This window comes from Arachis duranensis, chromosome 3, assembly GCF_000817695.3.
Source record: "Arachis duranensis cultivar V14167 chromosome 3, aradu.V14167.gnm2.J7QH, whole genome shotgun sequence".
Lineage (NCBI taxonomy): Eukaryota > Viridiplantae > Streptophyta > Magnoliopsida > Fabales > Fabaceae > Arachis > Arachis duranensis.
Window position 1 is genome coordinate 113,845,774 of NC_029774.3, and position 24,223 is coordinate 113,869,996.

Here is a 24,223-nt window from a genome sequence, read left to right on the forward strand (position 1 = left end):
TATAATTTTAAATTATAAATTATATCATGAATAAAGTACTAAAACTCAATTTTCATGAGATAATTTTGAATTTAACCTGATTTAACTCATTTTTACCGACTTCCTAACAAGTTTTGTTCATACCTTTGTCGAGGATACGAGCTTGAGAGATCGGAAAAGTTAGAGATTCTAATTCCTAACTTCAAAGTGCTAGAATTAAGTCGTGACAATAATTTGTAAGACACTCCAAAATTTAAGTTAGCAATGTATTAAATAATATGGTTTTTTTTTTTGTCGTGGCTTACCTGTTAAGTTTCTTTTTCTTTGATCGTAGTTTACACTTTACAGGGCAAAATTTTGATTTGCAATTGAGCCATGAATATGAAATTTGTGCCTTTTTCTTTCTTTTTAATTGGCTGGCAGGATTGTGAAATGATGTTAAATGTGATTAATTATAAAATCATATTCACCCAAACTTCTTAAAATTTTAATCTTTCAATCCAAATTAATTTTGAATTCATCGTAATAAAATTGTAATCCTTTTTAAAAGTTCATGTCTTTTTTTAATTTAAACCAAAATTAAAGCGATAGGTATCTATCTTTTAACTCTTTGAAAAAAGCTAAAGTGGTAGTTTTCTATTTTTTTTTTACTTCTGTTTTTTTTTTCATGTATAATAGTATTTGGATAGTATAGTGATCAAAACTAATTTTTAACGTATAATTACAAAAAAATGATAATATTTGGATAGTGGTGATTAAAAATAATATAAATGTGTAATCACCAGACTGAATTTACTTAAAATATATAAAGTTAAGAAAACTTTATAAAAACATACGTTAAGGGACAGAAATTTAAGGTGTTATAATGTGTGAGAATCGAATGCAAGATACTTATGTTGAATTCACAACAGAACGCACTAATTGATAAACATACATTTGACCCTCATTGCAAAGACAAAAGCAGATAAAATCATCAAAATAATTATTTCAATTTCAGTTATTTAATTTCACAAGTACAACAAAAACTAATAAAGCACCATGCATCCCAAAACTAGTACAAGTCTTTGAAACTGGATGAGAAGGTGGATTTATTGTAGTAATAAAAATGTGGTGAAAACTCGGTTGCAGTTAACTTTACGTGAAGTTGATAACTGAGAGTCGTTAGATGATTTGACTAAATTTTTCTCTAACAACTTTCTCAACTATCAACTTCATGGGAAATTGACTGCACCTGAATTTTCACCTAAAAATGCTGAAACTAAAACTAAAGTAAGAATGTTTTGTTGTGAATACATATCTAATTTTCTCCATCAAATAGGTCAACTATAACAAGTGTAGTTGGACCATTACTTCCTTTCCGCGTCTGTTTGATTTGATTAATCTTTTGATAGTCATCATTGGTAAGTGAAAAATCAAATATTTCTAAGTTTTCTTTCATTCTCTCTTTATTATAGCTCTTCACCGCAATAGTTACATCCTGTTCGTACAACCACCTAAGGCTCACCTGTAACAAATTCAAAAGAATTACAAATAATTAATGGAGAGTTATATGTAGTGATGCCAAACAAATAAACAAGCTTAGAACTAGAATAATTGATGCATATCTTTGTTTTTTTTTTTTACCTGAGCAACAGTTTTCCCATGAGCTTGTGCAACGTCCTTGAGCAATTCACTATCCATAACATCGTTACTATCCCAAAAGGTTCCTTTTGCTCCCAAAGGAGAATATGCAGTTACAATTATACCCTTGGCTTTGCAGTATTCTGTTAGATTCTTTTGTTGCCAGGAAGCATTCATCCCAACCTGTTGTTTTGTTTGTGGTGTTTCCAATTATAAGTAGTGATCCAACATTTATGAATATAAACACATAAATAAAAATTTTTATGGAGAATATATTATGTACTTGATTAACCGCAGGAGGAGTTGTAGCAAAAGAAAGGATGTGTTGAAGTTTTTTGATAGAAAAGTTGCTGACTCCAATTGATTTTGCAAGGCCCAATTTATGACATTGTTCCATTGAAGTCCATACCCCTTTTAAGTCAAATGGCACCAAGTCATTTTCGTCATCATAAGAGGCTTTAAATAATTGCACACTGAAGAAAGTGCTCAAGAGCTTTTGGCAGATCACCATTATAATTATGATAAATTGCCTACATCACAACAAAGAGCTTGTATTACTAAAATATCATTCAACAGAGCTTTCAAAATTCCTTCAAGCATTATTGAATTCAATGATCAGCGAGGAAGATCAAGAAAACAAATTAATGCAGTTTTACACCAAAAATGGCTATAATGAGCGCCTCTATGTATGTCTAAAGAGTGAGTGTGTTGTAAGTGCGCGTGGTTTTTCTGTCAATGTCATTAGTTTGAAACTCAACAAGTAAAAGCATCTGTACCAGAAGATGATTGTAAGAGAAAGATAGGGTTGAAAGGGTACTCTAAAACAAATTATGCACATTGTGGACACTCCTTCATAAATAAATAAAATAAGGAAGGATATATGATGCATACCAGAGCCTCATGAATCCATTCTGAAGGAATGCCTAAATCCTCAATGAACTGTTGCTGAGATTCATCTGAACTCCAAATTTCGCAGTACTGGAACAATATCTCCCGAATCAAATTCACATGAAGAAATTGACAGTCTTCTCGAAAGGGTAAATGAAGGACAACATATATGGCCCAATGGCATTTTCCTAGGCTCAAAAGCTGAGACACGAATCACATGTCTAGAACATGAAGATCATTAGATTTGATAACACCCACTGCTTCCAAGACTGCTCGTTGATGCCATATCATGTGATAATCAAGTGGATCAGGGGTTGAAGAGAATGCACTAAACATAGCCTTCAAAAAGCTAAATTCTCTCTCTTCACTAGAATGAAGAAGCATAAGATAGAATGAAATGTCAAAGTGTTTATCTGCATTCCAGCTGATAGCCTCTTCTGATGGTCCTTCATCAATAAAAAGTGGAACAGGATATGGAGCCCTTCCCTCATCAAGAAAATGCTTATATGTCTGAAAAGCAATGGGCAATGATGTGTCAGGCGGCAGTTTGTACCACATCAATAAACCTAAGAACCTCCTCCAATCAATATCGACCGCGTGCAATGCATCGTGAATATTTCCTGCAAGCAATTCATATAGCCTCACTCTGTCGTTTTCAATGAAACTAAAATCCAGACCTTTCTTTCTCTAAATATCAAGTTGCTTTGAAATGTCAGAGCGATTCACAGTAGAACCACCCGCCTGACTTAACAAACAAGCCAGCCTCACATCTCCTTTGGAAGCTGCTAGTTGCACTGCTTCATCTAGTTGCCGCCCAGTGAGGAATACAAAAACATGTTGTAGATAATCAGAGTCATTTAGAGAGCTTATTTGGTTTTGAACATGATAAGAAACACTCTCTCGCAACCAATAACTGAACTCTGCCCTCCTCATAAGTGGGAGTGCTTCTTGGTCAACATCTTGATAAACTTCCTTCATATCCTGCTTCATATCTTCCTCGTTGTCAGCACCCAAAGATTCTACTTGACTTTTTTGTTTTTTATCGAAGAAAAGAACTCTAATTAATTCCCAGGTCATTACTTGATGTGTTAAACCCAAATGTGTAGTGGAAGACAACCCTGGTATAGTCAATTGCCTCTCAATAATATCACAGTAGCCATGTGAAATATCTGACAACATTGAACAATTCGCTTCAAGCTTTAGAAGTTTCAATTTGCAAGGACCAATTCTAACCTCTTCCTTCACATGGTTTATTTCTTTGTGAAAATTTAATGGAGATATCAAGGCAGATTCAACAAGTTCCTCACTCACTTTGTTATTTTCATCCCTAACGAAATTGTCAAAAGCAACTTTCTCCAAACTGACAACAGATGATAATACCTTGTACTCACTACCACTTCCTACATGTGCACCAGAATGTACAAGAATGCCATTAGGTCCCCATCCAACTCGGAATGACTTCCCCATAAATAGACCTGCATCTACAATATTGCAAGCATAGTTTGTTGACACTGGTGTTTCATGCTTGAGGTCTAACTTAAAACCTTCCGCTTTTATTGTCTTCAGAGGCATTCCCTTATGTTGCTGAACCATCAAAATAGACCCAGGAGAATTTGCATCAAAACTCCCATGTTTATATTCAAGTAAAGGAAATGGAGTTTTCCTTGCAATTGGTGGAGTAGATCTATGGGGCATTGCCTGAGCAGAATTTTGCAAAGGCCTTGCATATTCCTTACTGATGGATGCTTTATGACTCAATTCCTCAGGCTCTTCTTTATGTGGGAACATCAATAATCTCATCTCTCTCATTTTAACAGGGTCAAGCCTTAGATGAGCTGGAAGAGAGTGAGAAAGTTCAATCCCGTTCATATTTGTGGAAGGTTCTTTATCATCATCATACATCTCACCATCAGCATCATCCATGACAATGTCTTCCTCGTCATCTTCGCCAAACCCGAATCTACTGAAGTCAACCAAGAATTTCCATTCACAAGAAAATCATCTTTCCTGTCTTTAGACTTCAGTAGTTCAGTATCTAGAACCAAAACTACTTCAGCTGCCTTGTTAAGGCCTTGACCAACTGCAGGTTTATCATTTTCATCACTGTATACAACTATCTCATGTTTATAAAACTTCACAATTTGATCTAGATCCAACCCCCTGACATCTGTTTTCTCAAGAAACCTGACAGATCCATAACCAAGCCTCCCAACAGTGAAATTAGGAACTCGGGTACAATAACCGGGGTCAAGGAGTTCCTGGGCCACTAACTCCTCCAGAGATGGTTTAGTATAGTATCCAGGGGAGTGCAAGATTGGCAAGGAAGCTTCCGTTTCTCTCATGCTCTCATTCAGTGGAGTAATTAAGCCTTTTAAAACCCTTCTTTTTTTGCAGTTATGCACAGTGCACAAATCAAAGAATCTTCCTGCATCAAATTCCATCACACGGCCTGTTCAAGGTGACATGTTGCTCTTCAAAAATTACAAATCCAAGACAACTCCCTGATATACAAAAAGCATATCAGATTGGAATTGCAAAAGAAAGTACCTACACAACAATCTCTAGGACAGAAAAGTAAAAGTAAAAAAAAAAAAGACATCCCTACAAGACATACAAAGTATGGTGCATATCAAACTAATAATACTAATAAAACAGGGATTAAATAAGGTTTATACTAGAAAAATTAAATTTGCAAAACAACTACACAACGGTGGAGCTCTTATCCGGCGTATACCCCCCGAGATGCAAGGGAAATACTTTTGTTTAACATGACCAACTATTTGTTCGTTTACCAGGTTCGGCACGAAATCATAAATAAGCAGATTATTTAAGTAGAATGCCCTTGGCAGAGTATATCGATAGCTCTCAAGGAGGACCCCTCATCCAAGGTTTTCCTTGAGTTGGCGAGAAATACCTTACTAAGTGTAGAGTTGTCGTGACACACAATAGTTGAAACATTCTTATTCTTTACTTTCTCGTCTTGAGCTCGCCTTGCCGGATTATTCAACCGGACCTCTACAGAGAACGCTCTTTTGTTCCACGACCGAAGGAAAGCACTAAGAGATGATGCTTCCAATGCTACTAGCGATGTGTATCGGCACGCACTTCTTTTAATGTGTCGTCTTTGTTTTTCGTACCCGATCTGGGCAAAGCACCTGATCTTTATCAAACGAATCCCATGAATGAATAATTCTTACACAATTATATATTAATAGTGGTAGAAATAGAAGGAAACAAAAATAAATAAAGAAAGAAACGAACAATAAAACCAGATTTACAAAGACATTGAGCTGAATTGCAGCACAGTGAAGTATCGCAACATCAATTTAAGAGGGCAAAAAGAAAATAGTTGGCAGTATAATTGCAGAGTAACTAAATATGAAGTAACAGCGGTTGGAAACTGAAAGTAACTAAATATGAGTAAAAAGATACTCACAGGCATAATAGAACGGAAGAGGTCACAACAGAGGGAAGGGGAGGAAGGAGCGGGGAACGAAAAGTGAAAAGACGAAAGAAATTTTTGGTGCTGAATCAATTTGGGCTTCCAAATATTTGGGTTTTTATTGGGTTAGGTTGAGTTTATTTTAAGACCCATTAAGTTATCATCGAACTGGATCATTAATATTATGTTTGGTTTAAAAGAAAATAAGAGGCCAATAAACCATAGTTCACACGGCTTTCTGCCCCTTCTTCATCTCAAAGGTCTCGGATTTGAGTCCTACCAACTGCAACCGAGAAGGAGAAATTGGTAAATATGTGAAGAGTGTGTGGGTGTGTATTGTGTACCTAGGAATGAGGATTGTCCAAATTTCATTTCTCTTTGTTTGGATATCAAAAAAAATAGAAAGAAAAAATTTTTTGGTGTAGATCCCAAATTATTTTTTTTCATCCATTAGAAGCAAGAAAACAAGAAGAAAAATGTTACTTTTAGTATATTTACAATACTACCCCTAATTCTATTATTATTAATAATTATTAATATACATTTAGTTTTAATACATTATTATAATAAAAATGTACATTTAAACATTATATATGTATTTGATAAATAATTTATAAAATTATAATATTTTATAATATTCATAAAATGCAATAAAACATAAATAAATAAAAATATTTATACTTTATTTTATTATAAGGACATTAATATAACTTTATACGAGGTAATGACCAAATCAGTACCCGAAAGATTGAAACGTTGACATTTTGGTACCTCACTATTGTATTTGACAAAAAAGTACCCGAAAAATTTTAAAAACTGACAAGCATGTCCAAGTTATTGCCGGACCTAAGCTCTGGTGAGGACAATGCTAACCTGGACACCGAATTTTACTGACAAAACTTGTTTTATTTGAGTTGTAATTTTCAATTAAGTAATTTGTTAGCCTAGGTGGAAAATAAATTAATTAAAATTGATTTGGCCTCCAAATCAGAGCTCTTTGCCCTAATCCCCAATTAACAAGTGCTATAACTAGTTGGTTACCTACTGTGACTTAGTGTTTCACTAGGAGTAAAACTGAAAGGTCAAAGAAAGAGGGAGAGACGTTGCTCTGTGATCTTGGCGCGAAGAAGAAGGAAAACGAGGTGAGAGAGATTGTCGAAGTCGGAGCGTCAAGTGTGAGGGTTTGCTAGTGGCATCATCGTGACTCCATTCTTTGTTAGGAAGAAACCTACGAGGAGGTAAGTTCGCCTTCATTCCATGCTCTCATTTACGTTTCGTTTTTAGACAGCATTATGATAATTTTGATTGTTTTAGTAGTGAGCCATTTTTGTTGTTTGTTTTCTGTGCTTGTAACTCCTTTTTTAGATGGATCGTCTAGTTACGTTTGTTTATCATCACATGGGTGCCTTGAAAAGGGGTGGGGCGTTAATGTGATATACGATGGAGGTTTGGTAACTGAGATACACAGGGTGAATGTGGAGACATGTAATTTATTTTTTGTTGAGGGGTTATTTCTAGACTTGAGTTACCCTGGATACAATGAGGTGTACTGGCTAGAACCTGGTTTAGACTTAGGTAAGGGTCTTAAGGTTATTTCTAGACTTGAGTTACCCTGGATACAATGAGGTGTACTGGCTAGAACCTGGTTTAGACTTAGGTAAGGGTCTTATAGTGCTTAGGACAGATGCTGAAGTGATGAGGATGTGTGAGAGTGCGATGAAGAATGACAATACTGTACACCTATATTTTGATCACCCCATTGATGTGAACCCTGAAATCATTGATAAAGAAGTCATGTCTGATGGTAGCAGTGATAGTGTGGTTGAAGTCAACCCAGGTGGTGATAATGTGAACGAGGTTAATGAGAAGGAGAATGAAGGTGTGAATGAGACCAGAGCTGAGGTTAATGAATTGAATATGGCTTTGAGTGTAGTTGTGAAGGAGACTGTGAATGAGGTTGTAAATGAGGCCACTGTTGATTTAAACGAGTCGAACAAAGGTGAGAGTGGTGCAGGGGAAGAAGCTGCGAATGATGAGAATGAGGAGAAAGGAACTGAAGGAGCATTAGCTCCACAGATGGGTGTTAAGAAGGTTAGAAAGAGGCATCCAAGACCACCACCTAGAGGTTTATCCCGAGAAAGAAGAGCTGCCGAAAATGAGGTTCCTGAGAGTGATCCTCGAGAAGGTAAAGCTGAAGCTGTAAATGAACCCACATACGAGACCAATGCTGATGATGTTAATGATCCGAATGAAGGTTCTGATTTTGGAGAACCAGTTGTGGATGAGTTGAGGTCAGAGGAACCTGTTACAGAAAATCCAACAGGTAAAGTTGATTCTTTTTTTTTTGGGTTAGAGGCTATGTGAATAAGCATTGCATCAATTCTCATGTATCTCAAATGATTCTGCAACAGATAATGTAACACAAACAACTGGGAGAACTAACACAAGGAGAAATCATCCAAGACCTCAACCGTCTGGGCAAAGAATTATACTTGGAAAGGAGGATCAAGCACCAAGGGTAGAGGTGCCTAACCCGAATAGAGAAGATGGTGAAAGTGAACCTGAGATGTACCAATATGAGTCTAAAGAACTTTGTAGCCCTCCTGCATCTGACGATGAAGAGGAACCTGTATTTCCTCAACATAATCCCAACACGCCATATGGGAAAATAACTCTGGAGTTGAATATGGAGTTCGAGACCATGGACCACTTCAAAGCAACAGTGCAGAAGTATAACATACAAATTGAGAGACAAGTATTCTATCTGAGGAATGAGAAGAAGAGGTGTAGGGTGATTTGCTATGACCCCGATTGCCCATGGTTGTGCTACTGTGCCAGGACCAACTACCCAGCATCCTTTCAGATAAAGACATTTGTGGACAAACATATGTGTCCCAGAAGCAACAAGAGTAAGTCTATTAGTTGTTCTTGGGTTGCTGAGGAAATGGTGCCAAAGCTCAGAATCCATCCCAATATGCTACAGAGGGAGGCACGGGAGTGGTTTAAAGTGGAGTATGACATATCAGTTAATGAGAGGATGATGTATAGGGCTATGGACAAGGCCAAAGAAGTTATTGAGGGAACAGAGAAAGATCAATACCTAAGGCTTAGAGACTATCTGAACGAAATCATGAAGGCTAATCCTAGTTCAAGAGCCAACATGGAGACTACTCCACAGCCAGAGGGGTTGCCTAGGTTTAGAAACTTGTACATCTGTTTGGCTGCTTGCAAAAATGGATTTAAAGCAGGGTGTAGACCCTTTATAGTTTTGGATGAGACGTTTTTGAAAGGCTACTTTAGAGGGCAATTACCAACTGCCGTTGGTCAGGACGCGAACAATCAACTTTTTCCAATAGCGTATGGGGTTGTTGATGTAGAAACTAGGGAAAATTGGAGATTCTTTTTGGAGGAGTTGCACACTGACATAGGGGACTACAATGAGAATGGCTGGGTTTTTATGTCAGACCAGCAAAAGGTGATATGCACTAAGACTATTGTATTTGAATTCTTGTGTGTTTCTAGATGTAACTTCTCGAATGTCTCCTAATTAATTGTGGTAACCATTCAATGCAGGGATTAATACCAGCATTGGAGGACATAATGCCGGGGGTCAAGCACAGATTTTGTTGTATGCATATGTGGAGAAATCTGAACAAGAGATGGAAGGATAAGGAACTTAAGGCAGCATTTTGACAATGTGCAAAAGCAACAATTGATCAAGAGTTCAATAATGCAATGACAGCTGTAAAATGGATCAACAAACAAGCATCGGAGTATTTGTCCAAATTTGAACAAGAACAGTGATCGAGATCAGGATTTTCAGAATGGCCAAAGGTAGACAGTTTGACAAGCAATAACTGTGAGTCATTTAATTCAACAATTGTCCGTCTGCAGCGGAAGAGCATTTTGACAATGCTTGAGGAGCTTAGGTTCTATATCATGAAGACAATGACAACTCACAAGGACTCACTATTGGCTTACACTGGACAGATAACCCCTGTACAAGTCAGTAGGCTAGAGAAAGAAAAAAGACAAGCTAACTACTGGGAAGCACAATGGTGTGGTGATGATGAGCACAACCAGTTTGAAGTAACAAAGTGGCAATATAGAGTGAGAGTCAATACACGAGAGAGGACATGCTCATGTAGAAAATGGCAGCTGACTGGACTACCATGCTGTCATGGGATTGCAGCAATCCAGAGAAAGAATGAGAAGCCTGAAGACTATGTCCATCACAAGCTCACCATCGAGGCATATAATAGGACTTACCAATTTCACATTAGTAGCATACCAAGTCAAGAGTACTGGGAACATCACGAAGGGCTGCCATGTCTGCCCCCTCCATACAAGAGGCCTATTGGCAGACCTATTAAGAAGAGGAGAAAGGATAGCACTGAGCAAAGCTTTGGGAACCAATACAAGGCCAAGAGAAGATACGGACAGATAACATGCCAAATCTGCAAGAGGGTCAGTAATATTAATATCTATTTACTTTAGATTTTATTTGCCATTTCTAAACTTGATGAATGCTGATTTACCTTACTCATGTGCTTTTTGTAAAGATGGACATAATAGCAGAACTTGTCCTGAGAAAGGAATTGGATGAGGAGCTGAAGAACCAGATCTTGATGAGGAAGAAGCTAGGGAGCAAGAAACTAACTGGGAGGAGACCATGGAGGCTGCACATGCTGCACATGTTGCAGATGAGGAAGACCTCACTCAAAATCATCCACAAAGTCAGCCTGATCAGGTAAACAATATGATTTATGTTACCTTGTTGTTCCAAACTCTTGGATCTGTTTTCATGAATGGACAAATTGATGCAGAATAACTTGGTTAGTCCAACACAGGGGGGAAGAGGGAAGAGGGAGGAAGGAGCAGGGAACGAAAAGTGAAAAGAGGAAAAAAATTTTCGGTGCCAAATCAATTTGGACTTCCAAATATTTAGGCCTTTATTGGGCTGGGTTGAGTTTGTTTTAAGGCCCGTTAAGCCATCACCGAACTGGACCATTAAGGGTTCTCCTTCTCCTCCTCATTACTCTCTGCTACTGCTAGCTAGCTACTGCCACCACCATTCTACACACACACACACACCACTTTCTTCTTTCGTTTGATTTCGAGTCTCAGAATGATTTCAGCTATTTCGTGGATACTGATAGGTGCTTTGAAGGCGGAACCCACCATAGCTGAACCTCCTTCCAAGGAAGAAATTCAAGATATAATCACCACCGCCGCCGCCAGGTCTTTCTCTTCTTCTTCAAAACTCACTTAGCCAATTATAAAATTTTATCAAATACTTTACAATACATGTATGTTATGCAGTACAGCAGACATTGAAAATGAGGAAGAAGCAGGGGATGAACGCATGGATGATGCCGGTGGCGCCGTCGATGAAGTTGCGCGAGCACTCAATGTTGCTGATGCTCTCGGAAAGGCTGATAAATTGGACGATATTGCCCTCGGTTTGAAGGAGCTTGACATGGAACATTACGATGATGAAGATGAAGGTATACAATAACATCTCAGGGAGTTATCTATCATAGTTAGTTAGTTAGTTAGTTAGCGGTTTTAGTTAGAGTTAGCTATCGAATCACTTAGCATGATATCAGCCATGGCTATGGTTAGCTAGCTAGCTCTGTCTCCTTGTGTTGTATTGTGTTAATTTGTATCGTTTTATTGACCTTAGGAGTTGAGGTATTTAGTTCCGGGATTGGTGATCTTTATTATCCAAGTAGCGACCTGGATCCTTATATCAAAGATAAGAACGTAAGTTCCAATACTTTGTCTGCAGTCTGCTGTTGACCTTCATTTGTGACTCTACAACATCATATTGTTTTACATTATTAAGGATGATGATGACTCTGAGGAACTCGAAGACATGCTCATTAATCCAACTGATTCTATCATTATTTGTGCTCGTACTGAGGACGATCTCAGTCTTCTCGAGGTAAACAAAACCTAACTGGGGAGGAGACCATGGAGGCTGCACATGCTATACATGTTGCAGATGAGGAAGACCTCACTCAAAACCATCCACAAAGTCAGCCTGATCACGTAAACAATGTGATTTATGTTACCTTGTTGTTCCAAACTCTTGTATCTGTTTTCATGAATGGACAAATTGATGCGGAATAACTTGGTTAGTCTAACACATTCTGGGAACACTACAACAAATGCTACACCCCCTAATGTAGCCACTATACCAGCACCAACCAACTTGGCACCTCCAACAACTACTTCACAACCGGCACCAACACCAAAGAGGAGGGGCATACCATCTTTTGTAAGGGGCAACCCAGTTCCACCAAGAGGAAGGGGCAGCACCACTCCAAGGCAAAATGCAGCAGCTGCACCATCACCCCCTGCTCAACCTAGGGTTGTCAGGCTTGATCTTGGGTCTAGCTCCCAAATTCCTACATCTCCATCTAATGCTGCAAACCCATGTAGTGGGACTGGGTCAATGCCACATGGTCCATTAGTTAGGCCCAATCTTCAGGCCCAACGTGCAGCACCATTTAGGCCACCAACTGTGACTAGGGAGACCATGGCAGCAGCAGGTCCAGCCACACAGAGGAGGTTTACTGGCTTCGTGCCCACCCTATTCTTGAAGAAGAAAAAGCCATCCGGACCACCACCATCAAAGCCATCAACAAATGACAATAACTGAACTGATTTTGATCTTGGGTTTTTTAGTTTGTTGTTAGCTCCTGTTTGGACATGATTTAGTTAACATAAATCCAAGTGCCATTATGGCATGTAAGTGCAAACCAAGTCTTTTGTGTTTTGTTAGTGTCATTTTGGGTCTGTTGCAGCTACTATGAACATAAGTGTCATTTTGCTAGTCTTATTTTGGGGCTTGAACTTTGTTAGTCTGAATAGTTAATGGTTATAACTTCATTTTATAGCTCCTGGTGTTTTATTGAGGTTCTGTTCACAAATCTATTACATGGCTTACTATTAATCTGTATAGCTTGCTTACATCAGGAAAACAATAATTTAATTTCTTCACAAATCTGTTCACAGCATATATTAAATCATCTCAATTACAATGAGGAGAAGATTACAAAATTCTAAAGTGTCATTATTATACAATTATACTATGCACTGTCTACCTACTTAGCCAAACTAAACAAAATCAAAGCCACATTTACCCCAACCAATATACACATAAAAATTAGGCACAACTCAACCCTCTTCAGATGCTCCTTCATGTCATTCACCACAGATAGTACCATCATCATCCTATCAATTTCTTGGCCATCCCCACATTTGACATTGATTCTGTTTTTCTATTTTGGTTCTGATTTGCCCAGCATATTACTATTCTCTGAAGAAACTTCTCCTTCCACACATTCCTCTTGTATTTCATCCAACCATTGAAAATACCCGCAACGCATTTGTGTGTTCTAGCACAACAGGAAAATTTCAAACATCAGACAACAATCAAAAACTACAACTGAATAAGCACAGACGACAAACCAAAAAGGGATATTGCATTAATTCGTCACATATACATCAAAATTCCAAGCTTACCTTCCACATAGGGCAGCGTAGAAACCATCTATCAGGGTTGCTACTTGTCTTCGACTTCAACGGAACCACTGGAAGGGGACAAAAGCAGCAGCCATTGTAAGTTTTACTCACAACACCGGAAGCACCATCCACGTCGAAGGCTTGCATTGATGACTGCCTTCTCACCGTTGTAGCTTTTTCACGAGCCCTTGCTGTATGCATCTTCCAAATTTTGGCTCCCCTCCTGCGAGTGTACGAAGAGAGCAATATTGGGGATTAGGGCAAAGAGCTCTGATTTGGGGGCCAAATCAATTTCAATTAATTTAATTTCCACCTAGGCTAACAAAAGACTTAATTGAAAATTACAACTCAAATAAAACATATTTTGTCAGCAAAATCCGGTGTCCAGGTCAGCATTGTCCTCACCGGAGCTTAGGTCCGGCAATAACTTGGACACGCTTGTCAATTTTTAAAATTTTTCGGGTACCTTTTTGTCAAATACAAGAGTAAGGTACCAAAATGTCAGCGTTTCAATCTTTCGGGTACTGATTTGGTCATTACCTCAACTTGATACCATTATGATTTTCTTTCTTCTCATTTTTCTACTCATCCAAACAAAAAAATCTTTTTATTTTCTTTCCATTCATTTTCTCTTCATCCAAATAACACACAAATAACTCTACTTTTCCTTCTATTTTCTTTTCTTTCATTTTCTTTACTTCTCTTTTCTTTTCTATATCCAAACAATGCCTAAGGGTTCTCCTCCTCCTCCTTGTTACTCTCTGCTATTGCTAGCTAGCTGCTGCCACCACCATTCTACACACACACACATACCACTTTCTTCTTTCATTTGATTTCGAGTCTCAGAATGATTTCAGGTATTTCATGGATACCGATAGGTGCTTCGAAGGCGGAACCCACCGTAGTTGAACCTCCTTCCAAGGAAGAAATTCAAGATATAATCACCGCCGCCGCCGCCGCCAGGTCTTTCCCTTCTTCTTCAAAACTCACTTAGCCAATTATAAAATTTTATAAAATAATTTACAATACATGTATGTTATGCAGTGGAGCAGACAGTGAAAATGAGGAAGAAGCAAGTGATGAACACATGGATGATGCCGGTGGCGCCGTCGATGAAGTTGTGCGAGCACTCAATGTTGATGATGCTCTCGGGAAGGCTGATAAATTGGACGATATTGCCCTCGGTTTGAAGGAGCTTGACATGGAACATTACGATGATGAAGATGAAGGTATACAATAACATCTCAGGGAGTTATCTGTCTGTTTAGTTAGAGTTAGCTATCGAATCACTTAGCATGATATCAGCCATGGCTATGGTTAGCTAGCTAGCTCTGTCTCCTTGTGTTGTCTATGTTAAGTTGCATCTTTTTATTGACCTTAGGAGTTGAGGTATTTAGTTTCGGGATTGGTGATCTTTATTATCCAAGTATCGACCAGGATCTTTATATCAAAGATAAGAACGTAAGTTCTAATACTTTGTCTGTATTCTACTGTTGACCTTCATTTGTGACTCTACAACATCATATTGTTTTACATTGTTAAGGATGATTATGACTCTGAGGAACTCGAAGACATGATCATTAATCCAAATGATTCCGTCATTGTTCGTGCTCGTACTGAGGACGATCTCAGTCTTCTCGAGGTAAACAAATCCTCACTTATTGGCTGATGTATTTTTCTTTGATGTTTGTTATGTGATGCAATGGTAGACTTATATAAGTTGCGTCTTTTTCTACTACAAGGTTCATATACTTGAGGACGTCGGTACTAGTGAGATGAACATGTATGTCCATCATGATATCATAATTCCTGCCTTTTCGCTATCCACAGCTTGGCTTGACTGCCTTCAAGGAAGAGAGAAAGGTGGGGAATATTGCCTTTGTCAATGCATCTCGTATGTTTATCTCTTTTTTTATTAAATGTGTTGGTTTTTTGTGCTCTTGTTTGTTTTAGTAAATAAGTTATAAATTCTAGCATTCATTTGTATGCTCAAAATTTGACTGGATCCCCTTATGCTTCCTCTACTTTCTATCGCATTATTATTTCATTATCATTGCAGGAAACTTCTTAGTTGTTGGTTCAATGGAACCGTCAATAGAAATTTGGGACCTTGATGTTGTAAGTGAATATGGTTAATAAATTTCACTGAAAAGTTGGAAACATCATTCAGAATATAAAGCCACTTTCATTGAATACCTTCTAAGCTACCTTTGTTCCCAGATTGATGCAGTGCAGCTATGCATGGTTTTAGGTGGCATTTCAGAGAAAAAGAAGAAGGGGAAGAAGGTTTGTAAATCTTTTTAAGTTGAAGTGCAATTCTGAGTATATACCCAGTTACTGATTCTATTAATTGGTTTTGTAGAAGTCAATCAAATACAAAGATGACAGTCACACTGACTCTGTACTTGGTCTTGCCTGGAACAAAGCGCTCAGGTTTGTTAAATTTAAAACTGGATTTTGGTATTATTTCATCTGTTGGGCACCATTTGGGACATAAAGGTTTCATTTATTACTTATTTTGAAACTCTATTCTTTTGCACCTATGATGGCAGTCATTCTTAAAACATTCAGGAATGTACTTGCTAGTACCACTGCTGACAAGCAAGTCAAGATTTGGGATGTGGCTACTGGGAAGTGTGAGAGTACAATAGAGCATCACTTAGACAAGACAAGTAGTATGCTAAAGTGCAATCAATTATTACAAATATGAACTTCTTTTATTGATAAAGAGGACTTTCCCTCTTCATGTCCATCATCTTTTCTTTTCTTTTTTCCCTTACTTCTAAATAGTGTACAAACTCAGAAATATTACTTATACGTTGGTAGGAAAGATTTTCACTTTTTTCCTTAATTAAGTCATTTAATATTGTATATTTTGTCTTACTAACATTAATTTAGGTTGCTTGAGTCAATATGTTGTCTGATGCCTTTGTTCATCTATCTTGACACGTTCAAGCAGTTGCTTGGAATCATCATGAACCAAAAATTCTTCTTATTGGTTCATTTGATCGTATTGTGGTCCTAGTAGTAACAGAATGTTGCTTATATACTCTATATTTTTGCATTTCTTTTTTTTATACTGTGATCCTGGAATGGATACTTATTACACTGTAGATTTTGGTTGTATAATATTCATGTGCCAAAACAGACTTTCTCTTTAAAAATGATCACATTGGAATTTCTGTCTGCCCTTTTTCTTAGTTATCTAACATTCTAATGCTTTCAATGCTTTTACACTTTGCAGAGGGATGGAAGGATGTCATCCCATCCTGGTTATAAGTGGTCAGTCACAGCTGATGTCGAGAGCTTGGCCTGGGATCCACACACTAACACTATTTTGTGGTGTGTTATGGTTAATTTTGATTTCTCATTTCGGTGATTGAATTGGTGATTGTATTTTTATGGATGCATAGTTTTAGCTTCACTAATAATAATTAAATTGTGCTTCTAGGTGAGTCTCGAGGATGGTACTGTCAAGTGTTTTGATGTTCGGACCGCAATGTCTGAATCCACATCTGATCTAAGTTCTACATTTACTCTTCATGCACATGACAAAGCTGTTACCTCAGTATCCTATAACGTCTCAGCACCTAATGTATGTATTTTCAATGTTTTGATGAGAAATACCAAGTTATTATGTACTCAGTTTAACCATACCTTGTTGCCTTCTTGCAGCTACTTGCTACTGGATCGATGGACAAAACGGTAATTGTGAAGTCCGTTTGTTGTGTTCCTATTCCTATATACTATATCTTGCAGAATTGGAAATCATCTCATTCGAGTACTATTATTTGTTGCAGGTAATGCTTTGGGATTTATCGAACAACCAACCATCTGTTGTGGCATCTAAAAACTCCAATGCTGTAAGTTTGCTTCTTTTATTTGTTGAGATTTAACCAAAAGAAAAAAAGGTATTCTCTAGTCTGAATCATGATACAAGTAACACTGATGACTTCTGTTTTTGGATGCGGCTTTTCAAGGAGCTGTATTTTCTATTTCATTCTCAGAGGACAATCCCTTTGTGTTGGCTATAGGAGGCTTAGAGGGAAAATTGCAAGTGAGTGAAAAGTACCACAGAAATTCAAATGTGTTCTTGATAGATTTCTGTGAAATTTACTGTTGTCACTCATACCTTGTAGGTTTGGGACACTTTATCTGAGTCTGCTGTCTCTCAGCGTTATGAAAATTACAACAAGAATAGAACTCGGTCGTGTTATAATTGAGTCATAATAGCTTTTCCGGTCTCCCCTTCATGTTACTGGTAGGCTAGAAGTATTTATGTTAGATACAGTTGTTACGAAACAAGTTGAAAGCAATATATTAAGGATGGTAGATATATAGAGTTTGGTAGCATGTTCTCTCTCATAATTCATGTAACATCCTTATAAGTTTTGAATGAACATTTGTTCTACAGCTTGGATCATTGAGTGTTTCAATTTTTTGCCTTTGTAATATAATTGCGGTCATGCGCTTGTAAATAACGAGTTACAGCGTCTTCTGTAATCGAACTTGTGTGCCAAACTGCCAACTTTGTTCTCAACTGTTTATTACAATGGTAAAGCAAACGAGTTGTTTTTTCTTAAAATTGATTTTGAAATACTACGTGGGTGTTTGAATTATCGGTTGTCAAATTAAAATTAATAAATTATATTATAAAAAAATAATAATAAATATAATACACAGTTTGAAACATCTCAAATTAATCAAGCACTATTGATCTTTGAACCAACTTGTACGAAGGAGCATGTACTGTAACTCATAAAGAGCACTATGGTGTCAACCGTTCAAGTGTTTGATCCTCGTCATGAAGCATGGATAACCAAGGAACAAATGAATCATCCTAATCACGAAGCACAATTGTGTCTACTAACATTAGTCTTAACTGTAATTTAGTGGTACCTGTTCTATGCTGTGCTAACTGAATGTGTCTATATATAATAATCGGTAGGTGAAAAATTATAAAGAAGTAACTTTCAAATGATGTCAAATAGAAATTTTTCATAGTATTTTTATCTAATCTTGAATGAATGTTTTTTTATCCTTGACTCTAGATTTTCAAATGTAAAGAAATATATCAGCATTCATTTATTGTTTTTTATTATAATACATAAAATATTCTTGATTTTGTTATTGTTATTTGACTTTTGAATTTGTGTTTGGATGAAATTATAATATTGTGGTTGATGTAATATATTTAATTTGGATGATATTTTAAAGTTTATATTAGACTATAATTATGTTTTAGTATGTTTATTTATTATTTTATTATAAAACGGTTATTTCGATTGAATTACGGTTGAATCAATTAAACCAATAAACCAATAAACTAGTAACTAGAGCAATTCGATGACCGATTCGATTTTCAGAACCTTGCTCGTATCATAAAATTCAATACTGAGTGTTGTGTCAAAGTTGGGTCAATATTTAAAAAAATTAATCCAAATATGATAGCTTAGAAAAAGGGATAGTAATGTAACCCAAAAAAAAAAGTTGTTGGCCATATGCCAAGCGTGATTGGTGATCCAACATGAAAGTTTGACATGCTTATTTCATTTGTTTCTAAGATTCACTCAATCATTTCTGACACTCTTCACCACTAAAATTATGTCTAATTGTTTTTTCCCTTAGGATGATAATTGAAGGTGGGGAAAAATAATTGAGCATGCATTATTGTTGTCTCGTGTTTACCTGAGTTATTATTGCACACACGATTTTAGTCACGTTCATCTAAGGTATGATCATGACAATTCACTCTTCTCAAATTTTAATGTTACCATCTTGTATACAACATAACTGAACATAAGCATTTTGATGATGCTACAATTACTAATTAAGATGCCAAAATAAATTACCATTGTTAAATCGCCAAATTACCATTTCATTAAGTTAACAACACAAAACATAAATATCTATTCTTATATTTAGTTTGACCTAAACCAAAAATAGAAGCCAACTATTACAAAATTTAACTTTCACTACTACAACTCACATTGATTCTTTTTATGCGCATCCTCTCGGGGCAAACCCGACCCGAGAACCCGCCAAATCAAACACGACCCGAAACCCTTGTTGCTGGATATTCCCAATTATGGACAACCCGCTCATCGTCCCGGCAAAAGCGAAGTAGTAAGTTCCTTTATCATCCACCGAAATTAGGTAATTCCAGACTGGAAGTGACACATCGGCACCTCAAAAATGTAGCACTACGGTCGGAACTTTCACTTGCGTCATCCTCGAAAGATTAAAGCAAGTATCAAATAACGAGTATTCGGGTGCCCGTTTCAAACGGGCTGCCCCAACCCGAAAAGCGGGTCAGAACAATCGAGTCACTGAAGTGCCCGAGTCAATAATTACCCCGCCATTTTCGGTCCGGTCAAGCCGAAACAAAGAAGCCGAAATTCCACGAACTAGCGTCGTGCCAACACTAATTTCCAACAGCTCGACATAGTAAAATGTGTCAAGCTTTGGGTTCTTTAATAATGGAGTGAACCGTGCCACTCTCGAAATCGCCAAATTACCAAAAACCATCGAAGACGGTTTTGACGAAGCAGCTCTGTCTGCCAAACTAACTATGATAGATAACTTTCTGAGATGTTATTGTATACCTTCATCTTCATCATCGTAATGTTCCATGTCAAGCTCCTTCAAACCGAAGGCAATATCGTCCAATTTATCAGCCTTCCCGAGAGCATCAGCAACAATGAGTGCTCACGCAACTTCATTGACGGCGCCACCGGCATCATCCATGCGTTCATCCCCTGCTTCTTCTTCATTTTCACTGTCTGCTGTTCTGCATAACATACATGATTTGTAAAGTATTTGATAAAATTTTATAATTGGCTAAGTGAGTTTTGAAGAAGAAGAGAAAGACCTAGCGGCGGCGGTGGTGATTATATCTTGAATTTCTTCCTTGGAAGGAGGTTCAGCTACGGTAGGTTCCACCTTAGAAGCACCTATCGATATCCACGAAATAGCTGAAATCATTCTGTGACTCGAAATCAAACGAAAGAAGAAAGTGGTGTGTGTGTGTGTGTGTAGAATGGTGGTGGCAGCAGCTAGCTAGCAGTAGCAGAGAGTAACATGGAGGAGAAGGAGAACCCTTAATGGTCCAGTTTGGTGATGGCTTAACGGGCCTCAAAACTGGATTTTGGTATTATTTCATCTGTTGGGCACCATTTGGGACGTAAAGGTTTCATTTATTACTTATTTTGAAACTCTATTCTTTTGCACCTATGATGGCAGTCATTCTTAAAACATTCAGGAATGTACTTGCTAGTGCCAGTGCTGACAAGCAAGTCAAGATTTGGGATGTGGCTACTGGGAAGTGTGAGAGTACAATAGAGCATCACTTAGACAAGACAAGTAGTATGCAAAAGTGCAATCAATTACAAATATGAACTTCTTTTATTGATAAAGAGGACTTTCCCTCTTCATGTCCATCATCTTTTCTTTTCTTTTTTCCCTTACTTCTAAATAGTGTACAAGCTCAGAAATATTACTTATACGTTGGTAGGAAAGATTTTCACTTTTTTCCTTAATTAAGTCATTTAATATTGTATATTTTGTCTTACTAACATTAATTTAGGTTGCTTGAGTCAATATGTTGTCTGATGCCTTTGTTCATCTATCTTGACAGGTTCAAGCAGTTGCTTGGCATCATCGTGAACGAGAAATTCTTCTTAGTGGTTCATTTGATCATATTGTGGTCCTGGTAGTGACATAATGTTTCTTATATACTCTATATTTTTGCATTTCTTTTTTTATCTGGAATGGATGCTTATTACACTGTAGATTTTGGTTGTATAATATTCATGTGCCAAAATAGACTTTCTCTTTAAAAATGATCACATTGGAATTTCTGTCTGCCTTTTTTCTTAGTTATCTAACATTCTAATGCTTTCAATGCTTTTACACTTTGCAGAGGGATGGAAGGATGTCATCCCATCCTGGTTATAAGTGGTCAGTCACAGCTGATGTCGAGAGCTTGGCCTGGGATCCACACACTAACCACTATTTTGTGGTGTGTTATGGTTAATTTTGATTTCTCGTTTCAGTGATAGAATTAGTAATTGTATTTTATGGATGCATAGTTTTAGCTTCACTAATAATAATTAAATTGTGCTTCTAAGTGAGTCTCGAGGATGGTACTGTCAAGTGTTTTGATGTTCGGACCGCAATGTCTGAATCCACATCTGATCTAAGTTCTACATTTACTCTTCATGCACATGACAAAGCTGTTACCTCAGTATCCTATAATGTGTCAGCACCTAATGTATGTATTTTCAATGTTTTGATGAGAAATACCAAGTTATTATGTACTCAGTTTAACCATACCTTGTTGCCTTCTTGCAGCTACCTGCTACTGGATCGATGGACAAAATGGTAATTGTGAAGTCCGTTTGTTGTGTTCCTATTCCTATATACTATATCTTGCAGAATTGGAAATCATCTCATTCGAGTACTATTATTTGTTGCAGGTAATGCTTTGGGATTTATCGAACAACCAACCATCTGTTGTGGCATCTAAAAACTCCAATGCTGTAAGTTTGCTTCTTTTATTTGATGAGATTTAACCAAAAGAAAAAAAAGGTATTCTCTAGTCTGAATCATGATACAAGTAACACTGATGACTTCTGTTTTTGGATGCGGCTTTTCAAGGAGCTGTATTTTCTATTTCATTCTCAGAGGACAATCCCTTTGTGTTGGCTATAGGAGGCTTAGAGGGAAAATTGCAAGTGAGTGAAAAGTACCACAGAAATTCAAATGTGTTCTTGATAGATTTCTGTGAAATTTACTGTTGTCACTCATACCTTGTAGGTTTGGGACACTTTATCTGAGTCTGCTGTCTCTCAGCGTTATGAAAATTACAACAAGAATAGAACTCGGTCGTGTTATAATTGAGTCATAATAGCTTTTCCGGTCTCCCCTTCATGTTACTGGTAGGCTAGAAGTATTTATGTTAGATACAGTTGTTACGAAACAAGTTGAAAGCAATACATTAAGGATGGTAGATATATAGAGTTTGGTAGCATGTTCTCTCTCATAATTCATGTAACATCCTTATAAGTTTTGAATGAACATTTGTTCTACAGCTTGGATCATTGAGTGTTTCAATTTTTTGCCTTTGTAATATAATTGCGGTCATGCGCTTGTGAATAACGAGTTACAGCGTCTTCTGTAATCGAACTTGTGTGCCAAACTGCCAACGTTGTTCTCAATTGTTTATTACAATGGTAAAGCAAACGAGTTGTTTTTTCTTAAAATTGATTTTGAAATACTACGTGGGTGTTTGAATTATCGGTTGTCAAATTAAAATTAATAAATTATATTATAAAAAAATAATAATAAATATAATACACAGTTTGAAACATCTCAAATTAATCAAGCACTATTGATCTTTGAACCAACTTGTACGAAGGAGCATGTACTGTAACTCATAAAGAGCACTATGGTGTCAACCGTTCAAGTGTTTGATCCTCGTCATGAAGCATGGATAACCAAGGAACAAATGAATCATCCTAATCACGAAGCACAATTGTGTCTACTAACATTAGTCTTAACTGTAATTTAGTGGTACCTGTTCTATGCTGTGCTAACTGAATGTGTCTATATATAATAATCGGTAGGTGAAAAATTATAAAGAAGTAACTTTCAAATGATGTCAAATAGAAATTTTTCATAGTATTTTTATCTAATCTTGAATGAATGTTTTTTTATCCTTGACTCTAGATTTTCAAATGTAAAGAAATATATCAGCATTCATTTATTGTTTTTTATTATAATACATAAAATATTCTTGATTTTGTTATTGTTATTTGACTTTTGAATTTGTGTTTGGATGAAATTATAATATTGTGGTTGATGTAATATATTTAATTTGGATGATATTTTAAAGTTTATATTAGACTATAATTATGTTTTAGTATGTTTATTTATTATTTTATTATAAAACGGTTATTTCGATTGAATTACGGTTGAATCAATTAAACCAATAAACCAATAAACTAGTAACTAGAGCAATTCGATGACCGATTCGATTTTCAGAACCTTGCTCGTATCATAAAATTCAATACTGAGTGTTGTGTCAAAGTTGGGTCAATATTTAAAAAAATTAATCCAAATATGATAGCTTAGAAAAAGGGATAGTAATGTAACCCAAAAAAAAAAGTTGTTGGCCATATGCCAAGCGTGATTGGTGATCCAACATGAAAGTTTGACATGCTTATTTCATTTGTTTCTAAGATTCACTCAATCATTTCTGACACTCTTCACCACTAAAATTATGTCTAATTGTTTTTTCCCTTAGGATGATAATTGAAGGTGGGGAAAAATAATTGAGCATGCATTATTGTTGTCTCGTGTTTACCTGAGTTATTATTGCACACACGATTTTAGTCACGTTCATCTAAGGTATGATCATGACAATTCACTCTTCTCAAATTTTAATGTTACCATCTTGTATACAACATAACTGAACATAAGCATTTTGATGATGCTACAATTACTAATTAAGATGCCAAAATAAATTACCATTGTTAAATCGCCAAATTACCATTTCATTAAGTTAACAACACAAAACATAAATATCTATTCTTATATTTAGTTTGACCTAAACCAAAAATAGAAGCCAACTATTACAAAATTTAACTTTCACTACTACAACTCACATTGATTCTTTTTATGCGCATCCTCTCGGGGCAAACCCGACCCGAGAACCCGCCAAATCAAACACGACCCGAAACCCTTGTTGCTGGATATTCC

General features: G+C 36.7%; 3 protein-coding genes and 2 pseudogenes across 3 annotated transcripts; 2 read left to right on the forward strand and 3 right to left on the reverse strand.

The window, feature by feature from the left end:
* The window catches only part of LOC107480288 (uncharacterized WD repeat-containing protein C17D11.16-like), a 107,196-nt pseudogene that overhangs the window by 9,974 nt on the left and 72,999 nt on the right, over positions 1-24,223 (reverse strand).
* LOC127745684 (NAD(P)H-dependent 6'-deoxychalcone synthase-like) lies at positions 1,006-1,874 on the reverse strand. The gene is made up of 2 exons (XM_052258928.1): positions 1,603-1,874; positions 1,006-1,483 (listed from the first exon to the last, which is right to left on the reverse strand). Exons 1-2 carry the CDS (start codon positions 1,774-1,776, stop codon positions 1,277-1,279), a joined length of 381 nt encoding a protein of 126 aa, XP_052114888.1. The 5' UTR covers positions 1,777-1,874; the 3' UTR covers positions 1,006-1,276.
* On the reverse strand, positions 2,058-5,833 carry LOC107480225 (nuclear pore complex protein NUP96-like; annotated as a pseudogene).
* On the forward strand, positions 10,853-22,363 carry LOC110279418 (uncharacterized WD repeat-containing protein C17D11.16-like). Its single transcript, XM_052258430.1, has 17 exons — positions 10,853-10,945; positions 11,089-11,170; positions 11,252-11,436; positions 11,616-11,695; positions 11,778-11,876; positions 15,205-15,325; positions 15,522-15,580; positions 15,683-15,748; positions 15,825-15,895; positions 16,034-16,137; positions 16,419-16,486; positions 21,384-21,486; positions 21,592-21,734; positions 21,815-21,844; positions 21,940-22,006; positions 22,124-22,197; positions 22,280-22,363. The coding sequence occupies exons 3-17, from the start codon at positions 11,295-11,297 to the stop codon at positions 22,361-22,363; spliced, it is 1,311 nt and encodes a 436-aa protein (XP_052114390.1). The 5' UTR covers positions 10,853-10,945; positions 11,089-11,170; positions 11,252-11,294.
* On the forward strand, positions 16,871-17,831 carry LOC107480295 (uncharacterized WD repeat-containing protein C17D11.16-like). The gene is made up of 5 exons (XM_052258929.1): positions 16,871-17,057; positions 17,138-17,167; positions 17,263-17,329; positions 17,446-17,519; positions 17,602-17,831. Exons 1-5 carry the CDS (start codon positions 16,962-16,964, stop codon positions 17,683-17,685), a joined length of 351 nt encoding a protein of 116 aa, XP_052114889.1. The 5' UTR covers positions 16,871-16,961; the 3' UTR covers positions 17,686-17,831.

What these genes read in the sequence shown, in the direction of transcription:
- LOC107480295 (XM_052258929.1), top strand. Translation starts at nt 16,962, where the DNA reads ATGTCTGAATCCACATCTGATCTAAGTTCTACATTTACTCTTCATGCA. An exon ending in ATAACGTCTCAGCACCTAAT is followed by an intron (nt 17,058 to 17,137) that starts GTATGTATTTTC and finishes GCCTTCTTGCAG; the next exon opens with CTACTTGCTACTGGATCGAT. An exon ending in GCTTAGAGGGAAAATTGCAA is followed by an intron (nt 17,520 to 17,601) that starts GTGAGTGAAAAG and finishes CATACCTTGTAG; the next exon opens with GTTTGGGACACTTTATCTGA.
- LOC110279418 (XM_052258430.1), top strand. Translation starts at nt 11,295, where the DNA reads ATGGATGATGCCGGTGGCGCCGTCGATGAAGTTGCGCGAGCACTCAAT. An exon ending in TTACGATGATGAAGATGAAG is followed by an intron (nt 11,437 to 11,615) that starts GTATACAATAAC and finishes TATTGACCTTAG; the next exon opens with GAGTTGAGGTATTTAGTTCC. An exon ending in TTGATCGTATTGTGGTCCTA is followed by an intron (nt 16,487 to 21,383) that starts GTAGTAACAGAA and finishes TACACTTTGCAG; the next exon opens with AGGGATGGAAGGATGTCATC.
- LOC127745684 (XM_052258928.1), bottom strand. Translation starts at nt 1,776, where the DNA reads ATGAATGCTTCCTGGCAACAAAAGAATCTAACAGAATACTGCAAAGCC. An exon ending in ATGGGAAAACTGTTGCTCAG is followed by an intron (nt 1,484 to 1,602) that starts GTAAAAAAAAAA and finishes AATTTGTTACAG; the next exon opens with GTGAGCCTTAGGTGGTTGTA.